Source organism: Crinia signifera, chromosome 7 (assembly GCF_055691185.1).
Source record: "Crinia signifera chromosome 7, ASM5569118v1, whole genome shotgun sequence".
NCBI classification, from domain to species: Eukaryota; Metazoa; Chordata; class Amphibia; order Anura; family Myobatrachidae; genus Crinia; species Crinia signifera.
Genome location: NC_139223.1, coordinates 10,350,395 through 10,370,309, shown reverse-complemented (window position 1 = coordinate 10,370,309; position 19,915 = coordinate 10,350,395). Strand labels below are relative to the sequence as shown.

Here is a 19,915-nt window from a genome sequence, read left to right as displayed (position 1 = left end):
AGCTGCATACTGTCCCCCACCCTCCTCCAGTTCTAGGGATGCCCATCGACCATCAATGATTTTCAAATAATCGATGGTTTATGGCCGATGTTGAATACTTTTGCCATCAATGTGGGAGGACACTGCCCTGCCTCCTGTTCTCCTGCCCCGTAACTTCCGCCAGTGGAGACCCGCTCACCCTGTGTTGCCCACATTCCCCTATCATGCTTTACCGCCCAGCCTCCTGCTCTCATGCACCCTAACTCCCACCCAGTCGGAGGAGACACTGACTCCTGTATTTCTGTGCTGCCACGCTGGACCCTCACCCACTGGCAGAAGCTGCACAGTGTCCACCACCCTCTTTAGTCCCCCGTATGCCCACACACCCCTATCACTACCCAGCTTCCTGCTCTCCTGAACCGTAACTTCCACCACTGGGGAGTCGCTGACGCTGTTTTGCCCACATACCCCTATCATGCCTCATATCCCAGCCTCCTGCTCTCATGCACCCTAACTCCCACCCAGTAGGAGGAGACACTGACTCAGGGCCACCGTCCTGTACTCCTGGACCCTCACCCACTGCCAGAAGCTGCAATACAGGGCATCTTTCATACAATTCTAATCATATTTCTCACAATACAAATGTTCACAAATTAAGGGGCGTAGCCCCTTACGCCGGTGTGAAGAGCGCCCGTAGGGCGCGATGAATCACCTAGTTTCTAAATAACAGGTAACTACTTTCACTTAACAGGTAACTACTTTCACTTTTGGTTCTATCATGTATATAAGGAGAGCTGCTGTTCTCCCCCCTCTCATTGCCTGTGAGCACTGACAGATACTAGTCCGTACACCATACAGAGCACCAGGACCGCACAGAGCACCAGGATGCAGACCATTCCTGAGATGACGCAGTATATCACTAACTTCAGCCTAGATGACTGTCCCAGAGGTAATCAGGGATTTAACCGAGTTCTCCTCCAACTTTTCGGATTTCAAGGCCATGGGAAGTCCTCGTTCATTAACACCTGCAAGTACGTCCTGGAAGACGGAGAGTTTGCCACTTACGCCAATGTGACAGTGACAGACGGAGGTAACACCACAGAACGGATCACGTATCCACTGACGGACACACTGATGCTAGTGGACAATCGAGGCGTCACCTTCATGAACAACTATGAAATTGGGGAGATATTTGCCCAACTAGGTAACTAGGAAGACTTACATATGACAATGAGTGTTTTGTTATTGCATTTTGTAGAATGTTCTCCTTTATGTCGTGTATACAGTAAGACATGAGACGGAGATGGTGTTTCAGGTTGGCTCGCAAAGCACATTTTTTTTGCTAATGGACAAAACCATGCTGCATTGCAGGGGGGGGGGGGGGGGGGCAGATGTAACATGTGCAGACAGAGTTAGATTTGGGTGAATTATTTAGTTTCTGTGCAGGATACTGTAAATACTGGCACTTTATTTTTACACTGTAATATAGATATCAGTTTTGAAGTACATACCCCACCCAACTTTAACTCTCTCTGCACATGTTAAATCGGTTATGTATCATAGTTACCTCCCCCCATGCATTCTGCAGGAGACTCCCTGACATAGCAGCAATCTCCCTCTCTCCCTCATTAGTCTAGCAATCTCCCTCATGTCACCTAGCCCACATTACACTGTTATATTATAGTTACCTTCCCTCCTGCATTCTGCAGGAGACTCCCTGACATAGCAGCAATCTCCCTATCTCCCTCATTAGTCTAGCAATCTCCCTCATGTCACCTAGCCCACATTACACTGTTACATCATAGTTACCTCCCCTCCTGCATTCTGCAGGAGACTCTCTGACATATCAGCAATCTCCCTATCTCCCTCATTAGTCTAGCAATCTCCCTCATGTCACCTAGCCCACATTACACTGTTGTATCATACAGTAGTTACCTCCCCTCCTGCATTCTGCAGGAGACTCCCTGACCTAGCAGCAATCTCCCTCTCTCCCTCATTAGGCTAGCAATCTCCCTCATGTCACCTAGCCCACATTACACTGTTACATCATAGTTACCTCCCCTCCTGCATTCTGAAGGAGACTCCCTGACATAGCAGCAATCTCCCTATCTCCCTCATTAGTCTAGCAATCTCCCTCATGTCCCCTAGCCCACATTACACTGTTACATCATAGTTACCACCCATCCTGCATTCTGAAGGAGACTCCCTGACATAGCAGCAATCTCCCTCTCTCCCTCATTAGTCTAGCAATATCCCTCATGTCACCTAGCCCACATTACACTGTTAAGGCCTTCATACACTATGCGATTTGGCCCCAATTTCACCCGATCCAGATGGATCGGGCAGTGAAATCGGACCAAATCGCAGGTTTTGACACCCGGTCCGACCCGATGCGCGGTCCCGTGCGCATCGGGTCAGAGTCGGGACGTCGGACCAGCTGCACATAAGATAAATCTTATGTGCAGCCGTGGGGACTCTGAGGATGCCGGCGAGGGAGGGGGGCGGGAGACGCCGGCGAGGGAGGGGGGCGGCAGGGGGAGCTGGAGCAGGGAGCTGTCATGCTCCGTCCGGGTAGGCGGGAGGGACACGCCGCTAGTAGTGCGGACGCTGCGGGGGACACAGGCGGCAGTGACATAGAGCCGGGCGGGGGGAGCCGGGAGCTGTCAGCACTGAAAAAAAAAAAAAAGCTCATACAATGAATGGGCAGCCTGTGATTGGCTGAGCGCTCTCTCAGCCTGTCAGCAATTGGCTGAGAGAGCGCTCAGCCAATCACAGGGTGCCCATTCATTGTATGGGCTTTTTTTTTTTTCAGTACTGACAGCTCCCGGCTCCCCCCGCCCGGCTCTATGTCACTGCCGCCTGTGTCCCCCGCAGCGTCCGCACTACTAGCAGCGTGCGTCAGTCCCCCCAGCCGCCTTGCAGCATCCCCCGCCCGCCACCTCGATGTCCCCGACCCCCCTGCTCGCTCCACATTGCAGCTCCCCGGGAGTTGCAAATGATACATCGCATGCGATGTATCATTTGCAAAACTTGGCACATCAAGTGCCAAATCGTGTGTCCCCCTCCCGGGGAGCTGCAGGGGGAAATCAGGTCCGACTTGTCCTTAGGACAAGTCGGACTAATGTATGGGGGCCTTTACATCATAGTTACCTCCCCTCCTGCATTCTGCAGGAGACTCCCTGAAATAGCAGCAATCTCCCTCTCTCCCTCATTAGTCTAGCAATCTCCCTTATGTCACCTAGCCCACATTACACTGTTACATCATAGTTACCTCCCCTCCTGCATTCTGCAGGAAACTCCCTGAAATAGCAGCAATCTCCCTCTCTTCCTCATTAGTCTAGCAATCTCCCTCATGTCACCTAGCCCACATTACATTGTTACATCATAGTTACCTCCCCTCCTGCATTCTGAAGGAGACTCCATGACATACAGTAGCAGCAATCTCCCTCTCTCCCTCATTAGTCTAGCAATCTCCCTTATGTCACCTAGCCCACATTACACTGTTACACCATAGTTACCTCTCCTCCTGCATTCTGCAGGAGACTCCCTGACATAGCAGCAATCTCCCTCTCTCCATCATTAGTCTAGCAATCTCCCTCATGTCACCTGGCCCACATTACACTGTTACATCATAGTTACCTCCCCTCCTGCATTCTGCAGGAGGCTCCCTGACATAGCAGCAATCTCCCTCTCGCCCTTATTAGTCTAGCAATCTCCCTCATGTCACTTAGCCCATATTACACTGTTAAACCATAGTTACTTCCCCTCCTGCATTCTGCAGGAGACTCCCTGACATAGCAGCAATCTCCCTCTCTCCCTCATTAGTCTAGCAATCTCTCTCCTGTCACCTAGCCCACATTACACTGTTACACCATACTTACCTACGCTCCTGAATTCTGCAGGAGACTCCCGGACATAGCAGCAATCTCCCTCTCTCCCTCATTAGTCTATCAATCTCCCTCATGTCACCTTGCCCACATTATACTGTTAAATCATAGTTACCTCCCCTCCTGCATTCTGCAGGAGACTCCCTGACATAGCAGCAATCTCCCTCTCTCCCTCATTAGTCTAGCAATCTCCCTCATGTCACCTAGCCCACATTATGTAGCTGTTACATAATAGTTACCTCCCCTCCTGCATTCTGCAAAAGACTCCCTGAAATAGCAGCAATCTCCCTCTATCCCTCATTAGTCTAGCAATCTCCCTCATGTCACCTAGCCCACATTACACTGTTACATCATAGTTACCTCCCCTCCTGCATTCTGCAGGAGACTCCCTGACATAGCAGCAATCTTCCTCTCTCCCTCATTAGTCTAGCAATCTCTCTCCTGTCACCTAGCCCACATTACACTGTTACACCATACTTACCTACGCTCCTGCATTCTGCAGGAGACTCCCGGACATAGCAGCAATCTCCCTCTCTCCCTCATTAGTCTATCAATCTCCCTCATGTCACCTAGCCCACATTATACTGTTACATCATAGTTACCTCCCCTCCTGCATTCTGCATGAGACTCCCTAAATAGCAGCAATCTCCCTCTCTCCCTCATTAGTCTAGCAATCTCCCTCATGTCACCTAGCCTACATTACACTGTTACATCATAGTTACCTCCCCTCCTGCATTCTGCAGGAGACTCCCGAAATAGCAGCAATCTCCCTCTCTCCCTCATTAGTCTAGCAATCTCCCTCATGTCACCTAGCCTACATTACACTGTTACATCATAGTTACCTCCCCTCCTGCATTCTGCAGGAGACTCCCGAAATAGCAGCAATCTCCCTCTCTCCCTCATTAGTCTAGCAATCTCTCTCATGTCACCTAGCCCACATTACACTGTTACATCATAGTTACCTCCCCTCCTGCATTCTACAGGAGACTCCCTGACATGGCAGCAATCTCCCTCTCTCCCTCATTAGTCTAGCAATCTCTCTCCTGTCACCTAGCCCACATTACACGGTTACATCATAGTTACCTCCCCACCTGCATTCTACAGGAGACTCCCTGACATGGCAGCAATCTCCCTCTCTCCCTCATTAGTCTAGCAATCTCTCTCCTGTCACCTAGCCCACATTACACGGTTACATCATAGTTACCTCCCCACCTGCATTCTACAGGAGACTCCCTGACATGGCAGCAATCTCCCTCTCTCCCTCATTAGTCTAGCAATCTCTCTCCTGTCACCTAGCCCACATTACACTGTTACATCATAGTTACCTCCCCACCTGCATTCTACAGGAGACTCCCTGACATGGCAGCAATCTCCCTCTCTCCCTCATTAGTCTAGCAATCTCCCTCATGTCACCTAGCCCACATTACACTGTTACATCATAGTTACCTCCCCTCCTGCATTCTGCAGGAGACTCCCTGAAATAGCAGCAATCTCCCTCATTAGTCTAGCAATCTCCCTTATGTCATCTAGCCCACATTACACTGTTACATCATAGTTACCTCCCCTCCTGCATTCTGCAGGAGACTCCCTGACATAGCTGCAATCTCCCTCTCTTCCTCATTAGTCTAGCAATCTCCCTCATGTCACCTAGCCCACATTACTCTGTTACATCATAGTTACCTCCCCTCCTGCATTCTGCAGGAGACTCCCTGACATAGCAGGGATCTCCCTCTCTCCCTCATTAGTCTAGCAATCTCCCTCATGTCACCTAGCCCACATTACACTGTTACATCATAGTTACCTCCCCTCCTGCATTCTGCAGGAGACTCCCTAACATAGCAGCAATCTCCCTCTCTCCCTTATTAGTCTAGCAATCTCCCTCATGTCACCTGGCCCACATTACACTGTTACATCATAGTTACCTCCCCACCTGCATTCTACAGGAGACTCCCTGACATGGCAGCAATCTCCCTCTCTCCCTCATTAGTCTAGCGATTTCCCTCATGTCACCTAGCCCACATTACACTGTTACAGAAGCATGTGAGGGATTGTGTTTTTGTTACACATCCCCTAGCATGTTACGGAGGGGAATCGGCGCAGGGTGGGGGGCATTCAGAATGGCGGCATCTCAGGTGCTCAGCAAGCTGCAATGTTGCAGCTAAGAATAATATTTCATTTACAATGTTTTCAGGTAATTTTCTGCCTTTTAATGAAAAGATTGAGTGGAGCGAAGGCTTTAAGCTTGTGAACAAAATAGTGGAATCAGAACATCTGGTGAAAGCATCTGACTTCATCTTCCCGATATTCGTGTACAGGTGAGAGCAGTGACGTGCAGTGCTGGCTGCACTGTCACAGCACCCCCGCGCCTTGTTGCCACCAACACCCTTCCCAGAAAAAAAATACAAAATATTATACTCACCTGGCACACCAGGGGAGAGGGGAGCGGGTACACGGGGACAGGGAACTGGGATAGGGGACAGGGACGTTGGGGTACAGGTCACAGGGGATGGGAGAGCAAAGCAGCACTGCCAGAAACATAAATGACAGCAGCTGCTGTGATTGGACAGCAGCTGGATCTGCTGTCCAATAACAGCAGCCCTTTCAATAAAGCCCTTCTAGAAGTGCTGCTTTTGCAATTATTTTTAATGATCTTGTCTAGCCCCAGATTCATCACCGTGCACTTGGGAGGCATACTTATCGGTGCCTCCCAAACTATATTCAATACGACAAAGCTAAAGTAGTATAAAGAAAATAATTATGACACAGAATATGTGTCATAGGCAGGGGCGGATTGAGCCAACGGGAAACTGGGCCATTTCCCGGTGGGCCGGACCGGATTTGGTCACTCCCCCCCCCCCCCGACCGGGACGCCGCTGTCTCTCCTCTGGCCAGCTGCCAGGCATAAAGATGCCCCCCCTGCATCCCGCCCCCCTACAGCCGGACCGCCGCTGTCTCTCACCTGCCAGGCATAAAGATGGCGGCCTCGCAGCTGGAGCAGTGCTGTCCTCCCTGTCACCACCACCCGGAGCTGCTGCAATTGGATCGAAGCACAGCCTAGCCCAGTGAATGAATGCCCCCCGTTGCAACCCTGCGAGCAACTTCACAGACATCACTATATTTCACAAGAATCTGCAGGATTTATTAACACCTTCCTGACAGAGCCAGTTTTTGCGTTCCTGACAGTGCCCTTTTTTTCAAATCTGACATGTCTCACTTAAGTGGGGATAACTTTTTTTTGCTTTTACTTATCCCAGTGATTTTGAGATTGTTTTTTCGTGACACATTGTACTTCAAATTAGTGGTAAATTTGGGTCGATACAGTCTGTGTTTTTTTGTGAAAAATACCAAAATGTCGTAAAAAAATGGAAAATTTAGCAATTTGCAAAATGTTAAATTTTCTGCTTGTGAGACAAATAATCATACCACTCAAAATAGTTAATAACTAACATAGACCATATGTCTACTTTACGTTTCCATCATTATTTCAACTTCCTTTTAATTTTTTTGGACACTAGGAGGCTTACAATATGAATAGCAAATTCTCAAATTTTCAAGAAAATTTCAAACACTGATTTTTTTAGGGACCAGTTCAGTTCTGATGTGACTTTGAGGGACTTGTATGTGAGACACCCCCATAAATGATACCATTTCAAAAACTGCACCCCTCACAGTATTCAAAACAGCATTTTGGAAGTTTGTTAACCCTTTAGGTGTTTCACAGGAATTAAAACAAAGTGTAGGCGAAATTTCAAAATTTCATTTTTTTTGCAGATTTGCAATTTTAATACATTTTTCTAAGGAACACAGTACATTTTACTAGAGAAATGTGACTAAAAATTGATTCCCCCAATTCTTTTGTTTTCATAAATATCCTATATGTGGCCCTAGTGTGCACGGTGACCAAACCACAGGCTTCATAATAGAAGGAGCACCTACTTGATTTTGGAGCCTCCTTTTTATGAGATTATTTTTTAGGCACCATGTAGGTTTCTAGGCACCATAAGATGCTAAAAGTTAGGAACCCCCCACAAGTGACCCCATTTTGCAAACTACACCCCTCAGGGAATTCATCTAGGGGTATAGTGTACATTTCAAACCCCCAGGGGTTTCACCAATTGTGGTACAACTGGGCAGTGAAAATGAAAAATTATTTTTTTTACACAAAAATGCAGTTCTGGCTCCAAATTTGTCATTTTCAGAAGGTATGAAGGAGACAAAGCACCCCAAAATCTGTGCCCCAATTTCTCCCGAGTACGGCAATGCCTCACATGTGACCAAAAAATACCATTTGGGTGCATGGCAGGACTCAGAAGGGAAGGAGTGATTTTTGGATTTTGCAGCTCAGATTCTGGTGGAATTTTGGTGGGTGCTATGTCGCATTAGCAAGACCCCCCAAGCACCAATACAGTGGAACCCCCCCACAAGTGACCCCATTTTGCAAACTACACCCCTCAGGGAAATTATCTAGGGGTATAGTGTACATTTCAAACCCCCAGGGGTTTCACCAATTTTGATACAAGTGGGCAGTGAAAATGAAAAATTACATTTTTTTACACAAAAATGCAGTTCTGGCTCAAAATTTTTCATTTTCAGAAGGTATGAAGGAGAAAAAGCACCCCAAAATCTGTGCCCCAATTTCTCCCGAGTACGGTAATGCCTCACATGTGACCAAAAAATACCAGTTGGGTGCATGGCAGGACTCAGAAGGGAAGGAGTGATTTTTGGATTTTGCAGCACAGATTCTGGTGGAATGAATGGTGGGTGCTATGTTGCACCAATACAGTGGAACATCCCCACATATCACCCCATTTTGCAAAGTACACCCCTCAGGGAATTCATCTAGGGGTATAGTGTACATTTCAAACCCCCAGGGGATTCACCAATTTTGATACAAGTGGGCAGTGAAAATGAAAAATTAAATTTTTTTACACAAAAATGCAGTTCTGGCTCAAAATTTTTCATTTTCAGAAGGTATGAAGGAGAAAAAGCACCCCAAAATATGTGCCCCAATTTCTCCCGAGTACGGCAATGCCTCACATGTGACCAAAAAATACCAGTTGGGTGCATGGCAGGACTCAGAAGGGAAGGAGTGATTTTTGGATTTTGCGGCTCAGATTCTGGTGGAATTTTGGTGGGTGCTATGTCGCATTAGCAAGACCCCCCAAGCACCAATACAATGGAACCCCCCCACAAGTGACCCCATTTTGCAAACTACACCCCTCAGGGAATTCATCTAGGGGTATAGTGTACATTTCAAACCCCCAGGGGTTTCACCAATTTTGATACAAGTGGGCAGTGAAAATGAAAAATTACATTTTTTACACAAAAATGCAGTTCTGGCTCAAAATTTTTCATTTTCAGAAGGTATGAAGGAGAAAAAGCACCCCAAAATCTGTGCCCCAATTTCTCCCGAGTACGGCAATGCCTCACATGTGACCAAAAAATACCAGTTGGGTGCATGGCAGGACTCAGAAGGGAAGGAGTGATTTTTGGATTTTGCAGCTCAGATTCTGGTGGAATTTTGGTGGGTGCTATGTCGCATTAGCAAGACCCCCAAAGCACCAATACAGTGGAACCCCCCCACAAGTGACCCCATTTTGCAAACTACACCCCTCAGGGAATTCATCTAGGGGTATAATGTACATTTCAAACCCCCAGGGGTTTCACCAATTTTGATACAAGTGGGCAGTGAAAATGAAAAATTACATTTTTTTACACAAAAATGCAGTTCTGGCTCTAAATTTTTCATTTACAGAAGGTATGAAGGAGAAAAAGCACCCCAAAATCTGTGCCCCAATTTCTCCCGAGTACGGCAATGCCTCACATGTGACCAAAAAATACCAGTTGGGTGCATGGCAGGACTCAGAAGGGAAGGAGTGATTTTTGGATTTTGCAGCACAGATTTTGGTGGAATGAATGGTGGGTGCTATGTTGCACCAATACAGTGGAACCATCCCACAAGTCACCCCATTTTGCAAAGTACACCCCTCAGGGAATTCATCTAGGGGTATAGTGTACATTTCAAACCCCCAGGGGTTTCACCAATTTTGATACAAGTGGGCAGTGAAAATGAAAAATTACATTTTTTTACACAAAAATGCAGTTCTGGCTCAAAATTTTTCATTTTCAGAAGGTATGAAGGAGAAAAAGCACCCCAAAATATGTGCCCCAATTTCTCCCGAGTACGGCAATGCCTCACATGTGACCAAAAAATACCAGTTGGGTGCATGGCAGGACTCAGAAGGGAAGGAGTGATTTTTGGATTTTGCAGCTCAGATTCTGGTGGAATTTTGGTGGGTGCTATGTCGCATTAGCAAGACCCCCCAAGCACCAATACAGTGGAACCCCCCCACAAGTGACCCCATTTTGCAAACTACACCCCTCAGGGAATTCATCTAGGGGTATAGTGTACATTTCAAACCCCCAGGGGTTTCACCAATTTTGATACAAGTGGGCAGTGAAAATGAAAAATTACATTTTTTACACAAAAATGCAGTTCTGGCTCAAAATTTTTCATTTTCAGAAGGTATGAAGGAGAAAAAGCACCCCAAAATCTGTGCCCCAATTTCTCCCGAGTACGGCAATGCCTAACATGTGACCAAAAAATACCAGTTGGGTGCATGGCAGGACTCAGAAGGGAAGGAGTGATTTTTGGATTTTGCAGCTCAGATTCTGGTGGAATTTTGGTGGGTGCTATGTCGCATTAGCAAGACCCCCCAAGCACCAATACAGTGGAACCCCCCTACAAGTGACCCCATTTTGCAAACTACACCCCTCAGGGAATTCATCTAGGGGTATAGTGTACATTTCAAACCCCCAGGGGTTTCACCAATTTTGATACAACTGGGCAGTGAAAATGAAAAATTACATTTTTTTACACAAAAATGCAGTTCTGGCTCAAAATTTTTCATTTTCAGAAGGTATGAAGGAGAAAAAGCACCCCAAAATCTGTGCCCCAATTTCTCCCGAGTACGGCAATGCCTCACATGTGACCAAAAAATACCAGTTGGGTGCATGGCAGGACTCAGAAGGGAAGGGGTGATTTTTGGATTTTGCAGCACAGATTTTGGTGGAATGAATGGTGGGTGCTATGTTGCACCAATACAGTGGAACCCCCCCACAAGTCACCCCATTTTGCAAAGTACACCCCTCAGGGAATTCATCTAGGGGTATAGTGTACATTTCAAACCCCCAGGGGTTTCACCAATTTTGATACAAGTGGGCAGTGAAAATGAAAAATTACATTTTTTTACACAAAAATGCAGTTCTGGCTCAAAATTTTTCAATTTCAGAAGGAATGAAGGAGACAAAGCACCCCAAAATCTGTGCCCCAATTTCTCCCGAGTACGGCAATGCCTCATGTGTGACCAAAAAGTGGCAGGACTCAGAAGGGAAGGAGTGATATTTGGATTTTGCAGCACAAATTCTGGTGGAATGATGGTGGGTGCTATGTCGCATTAGCAAGACCCCCAAAGCACCAATACAGTGGAACCCCCCCACAAGTGACCCCATTTTGCAAACTACACCCCTCAGGGAATTCATCTAGGGGTATAGTGTACATTTCAAACCCCCAGGGGTTTCACCAATTTTGATACAAGTGGGCAGTGAAAATGAAAATTACATTTTTTTACACAAAAATGCAGTTCTGGCTCAAAATTTTTCATTTTCAGAAGGTATGAAGGAGAAAAAGCACCCCAAAATCTGTGCCCCAATTTCTCCCGAGTACGGCAATGCCTCACATGTGACCAAAAAATACCAGTTGGGTGCATGGCAGGACTCAGAAGGGAAGGAGTGATTTTTGGATTTTGCGGCTCAGATTCTGGTGGAATGAATGGTGGGTGCTATGTGGCATTAGCAAGACCCCCGAAGCACGGTGAAATTATGAACCTAATAATCCATAGATGTGTGGTATATTTTAAAACACTCCTTTATACATAGGCCGGGTTTGTCGGGGCAAGTGTCACACTGGAAAATAGTTTGCTTTCTTATTCCCTTTTTATAGCAAACTTTGCACCTTTTTTGTGTCCTGCCCTTTTTTCCAGTGGAGGGGATTTCATCAGGAAAATGCTGCCCTGGTACAATACGGGGGCCAGTACTAGAAGTACTGGGGCCCTCTGCCTGCTGGTTCCCAAATATTAGGCCCTTTATGACTTCCTCTTGAAAGTGCATAAATGTCCCCCTCTGGCCGGTAGAACGGAATAGCACGTAAACGTTATACAGTGCCATCTGGATGATATACACGGCCAGCTTCTTGTACCAGATTTTTGTTTTCCGCAGGGCACTGTACGGCTTCAGTACCTGATCTGAAAGATCCACTCCGCCCATGTACCTATTGTAATCCAGGATACAATTAGGTTTTGAGGTGTGGGTACTGGTACCTCGTACAGGGACGGAGGTGGTACTGTCTCCGTGAATTGTTGTCAGTATAAGGACATCCCTCTTGTCCTTATATTTGACCAACAACATATTTTCGGTGCATATTCCCCTGCTTTCACCCCTTCTCATTACTTGGGCAATGTGCGTTTTTGGGAGGCCTCTTTGGTTCTTGCGCACAGTACCGCAAGCTGCTGTACCTCTTGAACCAAGGGCCTTAAACAGGGGGATGCTGGTGTAAAAGTTATCCACATAGAGGTGATAACCTTTATCCAGGAAGGGGTGCACTAAATCCCAGACAATTTTTCCACTAACACCTACGAGGGAGGGGGGGCATTCTGGCGGTTCAATTCTTGAATCCTTCCCTTCATATACCCTAAACCTGTGAGTGTACCCTGAGGTGCTTTCACACAGCTTATACATTTTTATGCCATACCTTGCCCTCTTACTGGGAAGGTACTGGCGGAATTTAACCCTTCCTTTAAAATGTATAAGGGACTCGTCTATGCAAATGAATTTATCTGGGATGTACATGTCTTCAAATTTGGCACTGAAATGATCAATGACCGGCCTGACTTTGAATAGCCGGTCAAAGGTGGGATCATCTCTGGGTGGGCACTGTGCATTATCGTTGTAATGCAAAAATTTAAGGATCGTCTCAAATCGAGCCCGGGGCATGGCCATACGGTAAAATGGGGTGCTGTACAGAACATCTGTACTCCAATATTGCCTAATTTCTGGCTTTTTTACTATGCCCATATGAAACACCAGACCCCAAAACGTCATCATCTCTACTGCATCTACAGGGGTCCACCTAGCAAATGATGACGTGGGGTTTTGAGCAATAAACTGCTGGGCATATAAATTAGTTTGGTCCACCATTAAATTTATAAAATCATCAGAGAAAAATAATTTGAAAAAGTCAATTTCTCTGAGACCTGTGGAATCAAATTGGATTCCTGGCATGGCCAAAAACTCAGGAACCTGGGGCTCAAAATTGTCTGGTGGTGGGGTCCATACGAGATCAATTATTGGGGGGGGTCTCAGCTGCTCTACGGGGGCGTCTTTGAGGGGGTCCCTCATCACCAGAGGAGGAAGAGGAGCTTAAGGCGAATCCTTTAAATTCCCCGCTTGCATCACTGGCTGTGTCAGAGTCAGAGGCAAGCATGGCATATGCCTCCTCCGCTGAATACATTCTTCTGGATGACTGGGATGACATTTGGGATGACATTTGGGATGCCATTTTTATTTTTGTGTTACTGGTAGTGAAATGTTTCAACACGTGTATAGTGTAGGGGGGGGTACAAACTTTATTTCAATCCGGGGGTATGTAGTGTGTAGTGTGTATGTAGTGTGCAGAAAAAAAAAATACTTTATACAAAAAAAAAAAATTGAAGGGGTTAAAAAAAAAAAAAAAATTGAAGGGGTTAAAAAAAAAATTGAAGGGGTTAAAAAAAAAAATTGAAGGGGTTAAAAAAAAAAAAAAAAAGGTCCTGCGCCAAAAATTGAGCACAGATGTTGGTCAGTAACGTCCGTCACTGAACAGCGCTCAAAGGCAACAGGAATTTGATCAAAAAAAAAAAAAAAAATAGATCAACCCTGTGCCGAAAAAGATGATCAGTGATGTACGTCACTGATCAGCGCACAGCGGCCACAGGACACCCACAAAATCACAGTGTGTGTAAAAAAAAAAATTAAAAAAAGACCCCACAGCACACACAAAAAAAAAAAAGGTGATCAGTGATGCGACACTGATTACCAGTGAGGGGCAGCAGGTGCAACTGACAGTGCAACTGGCAGGTATATATAAAAAAAAAAAAAACCTCTGCACCCCCAAAAAGTTGCTGATCACCTCAGATATAGTGATCAGCACAAAAGGCGGGGGCAGCAGACACAAAATTTAGCACTCTCTATCACTCTCTGTCACTATCTCTCTCTATCTCTCTATCTCTCACTATCTAACACTCTATGACACTGCAGCAGCAGCAGTGACAGGTATATATATATATAAAAAATACCCTGCGCCCCCAAAAAGTTGCTGATCAGTTAATTTATACTGATCAGCACAAAAGGGGGGGCAGCAGTCAGTTATATAAAAAATATATAGCACAATCTGTCACTATCTCTATCTCTCTCTCTCTATCTCTCTATCTCTCTCTATCTATCTATAACTATCACACTGCAGCAGCACAAAATATAGCACTCTCTGTCACTAGGCCTCTCTATCTCTCTCTCTCTATCTCTCTCTATCTCTCTCTATCTCTCTCTATCTCTCTCTATCTCTCTCTCTATAACTATATCACACTGCAGCAGCACAAAATATAGCACTCTCTGACACTATCTCTCTCTATCTCTCTCTATCTAACTAACGCTATTACACTGCAGCAGCACAAGTTCACAGGAAGTCACAAGTAACAGGATCCAGGAAGCATCCAGCACACTACAAGCAGTGATGAAGCAGGCAAGATATTTGCAAGGATCAGGTAAGTATTTTGCAAGGTTCTGGTCAGTATATCGCGGCAGCTAGGCACGGTGACCGCACTGCACGCAATTCCAGACCGGAATGGCGTCTGCAGTGCAGTCACCGTTAGTTTAAACCCCCCTCCATGGCTGTGATTGGTCCGTCGGTCCGACGGACCAATCACGGCCTTTGGGGGCGGGCGGGGTGAGGTGGGGTGACACCAGTGTCACCCTTACACCCCGCGGTGATTGGTGCTGTACTTTACAGCACCAATCACCTCCGATCGCGTGTCACCGGCGAACGTTATTCGCCGGTGACACAGAAAACGCTGTAATTGGCTGTTCACACTGAACAGCCAATCACAGCGATCGCCGACGGGGGGGCGGCATCGCAGCCCCCCCTGGGCATGCACGGACATGTCTGCTGTCAGGGACAGCAGACATGTTGAAACTGTCACCGCGTCTATAGACGCGGTGACAGTTAAATGCCATGACGTACATTTACGCCATGTGTCGGGAAGTACTTCCCGACCATGACGTAAATGTACGTCAATTGTCGGGAAGGGGTTAAATAGAGAAGTGGGATGTGGCAGATGCAATTAAAGGTATATTCACTTGTAATTGACTTGTGGTCATATACCCTCTAATTATATAATACAACTGGGGAAAGTGTAGGGAGGAAGCAGGAAGCCACCGACTAAGAATTATATGGTGGGAGGCAGAGCCGGTCCTAACCAATTTGATGCCCTAGGCAAGATTTTAGATGGTGCCCCCTAGTACTCCTCTCCTGGCACAGCACAGACCACAGCAACACCCAGAGCCGGATTAAGCCTTCGGGGGGCCCGGGGCACTTTAGACACGGGGGCCCCCTCCTACTTGTGATTACTGGCCGCAAACTGCATGGGAGAATATTACACTGTCAAAACACAGAGTAAAAGCATTATACACTTGGTCAATGGGTAACTGCAGGGAAATACAGGTTTTTGTCACCTTTAAGATATGCTATAGCACATAAGCACAAATCCTGACATGGGAGGCATTCAGCATCCTGGCAAACAAGATGTCAGCAGGTACTATCCACCACCAGGAGACCGGCACCAGAATCCTGACTGCCGAACTTAAGTATGCGGGGACCCAGTAGCGGATTAAGCAAGGGTCGACAGGGGCGGTCGCCCCGGGGCCCCCCCACAAAAGGGCCCCCCACACCGGCACTGCTGCCGGTGTGGGGCTCCTGTGGCCCTGTGCTTGGGCCAGGGACAGATACAGGGGGGGTCGCCCCCCTAGATCCTCTCCTGGCCGATAGCAGCAGCGCTGTCACCGCACGTATGTATATACCTCACACATGGCCGGCATGAGATAGTTCCCTGCCCCGTCCCTCCCGTCAGGCGGCAGTCTGTGGGGTCCCCCACGATTTTGTTGTCCAGGGCCTCCACAGACCTTAATCCGCCCCTGCGGGGACCGCTAGCATAAGGCCGGAGAAGGGGGGTTGGGAAGGTTAGGCTCAATGGGGGAACTTAGAGGTAGGCTGTGGGGAGGGGGAAGGGGAAGGTTAGACCGCAGGAAAGGGGGTTTCAGGTTAGTTACTTAAAAGGTGGGGTAGGGTAAGGCTGTGGAGTGGTTATGTTTAAGTGCTGGGGTATGGGAGTTAGAGATTGCCACTAGTGGGGACAGGATTGGGCTACTAGAGCAGGGCTAGGCAACAGCATGGGAGGATAGGGTTAGGGGGGATGATAAGTACAGTATAACTACCTGACAGCTGTCAGGATTCCGTATGCAAAAGTTCTTGAAGCTACAGGCAATCGAATGAGTCCATTGAACTTAATAATCTTGGAAAGTAAATACACCAATATATATAGACAAAATATATTTTATTTCAGTGACAATAAAATAATACATATCTAAATATCCTCCTCTCCTTCTGTTCTTTTTCCATGTTTTTTTTGCAGTGGTTTTAGGAAATATAATAATAAAATAAAATAAGGTATATTTCTATATTTGGTATCATAGCTGATTATAGTGACTGTCTTAATAATAATAAAAAAGAAAAAATAAAAGAAAAAAAGACAAAAAGAATAAAAATTGTATATGAAAAATTGGTTATAAACTTATTTAATTGGTAATTACTGCCCATTTGTGTGTATTTTGTTTTGGCCTATGTTTTGTGACATATCAGTCATATACGGCCTTATTCTAGTTCACTCTTTCTGACAAAATCCTTCTTAGATGGACAAAACCATGTGCACTGCAGGGGGGCAGATGTAAAATGTGCAGAGAGAATTAGATTTGGGTGAGTCATTTTGTTCCTGTGCAGAGTAAATACTGGCTGCTTTATTTTTACACTGTAATATAGATCTCACTGAAGTAAAACCCCACCCAAATCTAATTCTCTCTGCACAAGTTACATCTGCCCCACCTGCAGTGCACATGGTTTTGTCCATCTAAGAAGGATTTTGTGAGAAAGAGTGAACTAGAATAAGGCCCATAATGTGAAACAATAAGTGGTTTTATGTGTAATTATATACTTTGGTTAAATGTTCGTATCTAATGCCTTTTGGATTAATCTGTGTTCTTTAGAGAACTATTTTTTCAATACTCTAAATAAGTCCCCCCTTTCTGAATTTATTAGAGTATAGCCAGGGCCATCTTAAGAATCTAGTGGGCCTGGGCAAAATAATTTTTAGGGCCTTCCCCTCTCCTCCTCACAACCCCTCTCCACCCACCTATGTGCAGCAACAGGAGGGGGGTGCTGGGAGCTTGAAGTAGCTACCTGGGCAGCGTGTGGTGCGGATCCGGGCACAACTGTCAGCGGCATCTGTCCAGGCAGAGGCAGCGGCGACTCAGCGTTGATCCAGGCAGCGAGGGGGCTGGGAGCTTGATTTAGCTATCAAAGAGGTGTCGCTCAGACCTTGATGTAGCGCTATTTGTCGCCGGGCGGGAAGCACTGCAGATTTTGAAAAGACTGGCCGGACACTGATTGACTGAGCGGGACAGCTGCTGCCTGGATCCCTGACACACGCCGCCCGGATTGCTACATCAACCCCCCCCCCCCCCGCTGCCTGGATCACCGCTGAGTCGCCGCTGACAGCTGCTGCCCGGATCCCCGACACAAGCCACCCGGATTGCTACATCAGGCCCCCCGCTGCCTTGATCATACCCGCTGACAGCAGCTGCCCAGATCCCCGACACAAGCCGCCCGTATTGCTACATCAAGCCTGGATCATCACTGCTGACAGCCGCTGCCCAGATCCCCGCCACCCGCCGCCATTCCCCAGTGCCGTCTTCCCCATTGTGGTGGGCCCCTACATTCCTTGGGCCCCTGGGAAACTGCCCATTAAGCCCAATGGGAAAGACGGCCCTGAGTATAGCCTAAGGGTTGAAAGTTTAGGCACTGACGAATGAGGCACCTATCGTACGGAAGTGTTTATAAGATTTGAGCAATCATTATATAAAACTTATAGCCCTATTACCTAGCCTATAATAAATAAACTAAAAACAAATACTAATAATAATAAAATATATTGATTACGAATTGAAAGAGGGGTGAGAAAATAGAAAGCAGAGATTTTCTTATATATATATATGTGTGTGTGATTTGAGGTTGCTCTGAGGCTGCTCTATGTAGTGCGCCACAGGAGCTCCTGGAATTCTAAGCTGGCAGCAAGTACTTCAATGTGTTGATAATAGAAAAACAATTGGTTTATTTGTGTATAATTATGTATCTGTATGGTAGTAATTTGTGCTTGGAATATCCTTATTTCCCTCTTGGGTTAGAATTATTCTTTTTGCAAACATTGTTGCTAGAAACTTGCCATTGAAGCATTTAAAAATAGGATTGATATTGAATGTATACACCTGCTGAATTGGTTAGGAGCTTAAGTTACCACAGGTGATCTCTGTAAACTTTTATTAAAAACGTGACTTCCTGGACTGTTTCCATTCTTACACATTGAATATAACCATAAAAGTCCGGATGTTCTGCATTCCCGTGGGAATCTCACCTTGAATCTGAGACATCAAAAAATTGGCTATTGGAGTATATGGTCAAGAGAGTTTACTGAATTATACCACTAATTGGAAACAGTTGGCAAAGTGTCTACCGTCCTTTTTCTTAGTTTTATGCATTCATATTGATTGTATGATTTAGGGATCTATGCATATATGTATATTTTTTACTGTTGATTTTATTCTGTGTGTGCTGTATTATTATTAAATGTTAATTTTTATAACAGCTAAGCTCTAGTGTTTCTTGCGCTCTCTAGAAATTGTCTTTCTTATTTTTGTATTCTAGGACATGCAGAGAGCCTTCATTGAGGGCAGCAAGTAACACTTTTCCATAAAAATTATCGGTACTTGTTTCCTAGCACGGCGCCCAAGATATTCAGTCGTATGGCATTTTATGCATTGTATCGCATCGCAAGCCATATACCCGCATGCGATGAGATGCAATGCGATTTTAAATTGTATAAGCACCCTAATGGGTTTTATCAATGGTAAATGGCCCCCCTATACGATTTTCTTCTTTTCTCTTCCTTTTTTGTCTGAGACCGCATGTTTAAATTGATCACACGTGACACCTTTTGACACAGTTGGGAGGGAAACTAAGAAGATGAATTTTGATGCATTTGGTCTATTAGGTCTCTTGATATGTCCTGTGAGTGCCGCCGCTTCTACTATATATATATATATATATATATATATATATATATATATATATATATATATATATAGCGTGGGAGATGGTGCTGGCGGCACTCGATGTTGAAGCCTGAGGACGGGATAATAAACCTTCCCGAAACGTTGCTGTAAGACACGGCTCTTGCGTGTTTATTTTTCCTGACGAGCAGAGACCCATGAGTGCGGCCACTTGAAGCACTCCTGTGTTATCTTATCTTGAGCCGGCACCAGGGCAGCTGTATTAGATTGGATGTGTGCCAGCACATCGCCCCATATAGGTGCCTTCCGAAGGAAAGAGATACAGCGTGGGAGATGGTGCTGGCGGCACTCGATGGGGACTTGGTACGAATAAAGAAGAGAGCTGACACCACACACAGCTTAGGTGCTTACTAGTTTCGGATTTAATAATCCTATAGTCAGGTACTCTGACGAACACATTAAAGCATCACCTGTTTGCAATGCATGAGACCCGGAGTGACGCCCATTTGTTCCTGCACTGTATTGGTGGTAATACCCACCTTGGGAAGGCACCCGGGCATTTT

The 19,915-nt window shown here is 46.1% G+C and overlaps 1 protein-coding gene across 1 annotated transcript in view; it reads left to right on the top strand.

The window, feature by feature from the left end:
• The first annotated feature begins 780 nt into the window (after window positions 1-780).
• Window positions 781-19,915, top strand: part of LOC146019753 (uncharacterized) — a 30,433-nt gene continuing 11,298 nt past the window's right edge. The window contains exons 1-2 of the mRNA XM_083152284.1: window positions 781-1,183; window positions 6,058-6,181. Coding sequence (XP_083008410.1) covers window positions 865-1,183; window positions 6,058-6,181 — 443 coding nt within the window. The 5' untranslated portion in view covers window positions 781-864. The remainder of the gene's footprint in view (window positions 1,184-6,057; window positions 6,182-19,915) is intronic.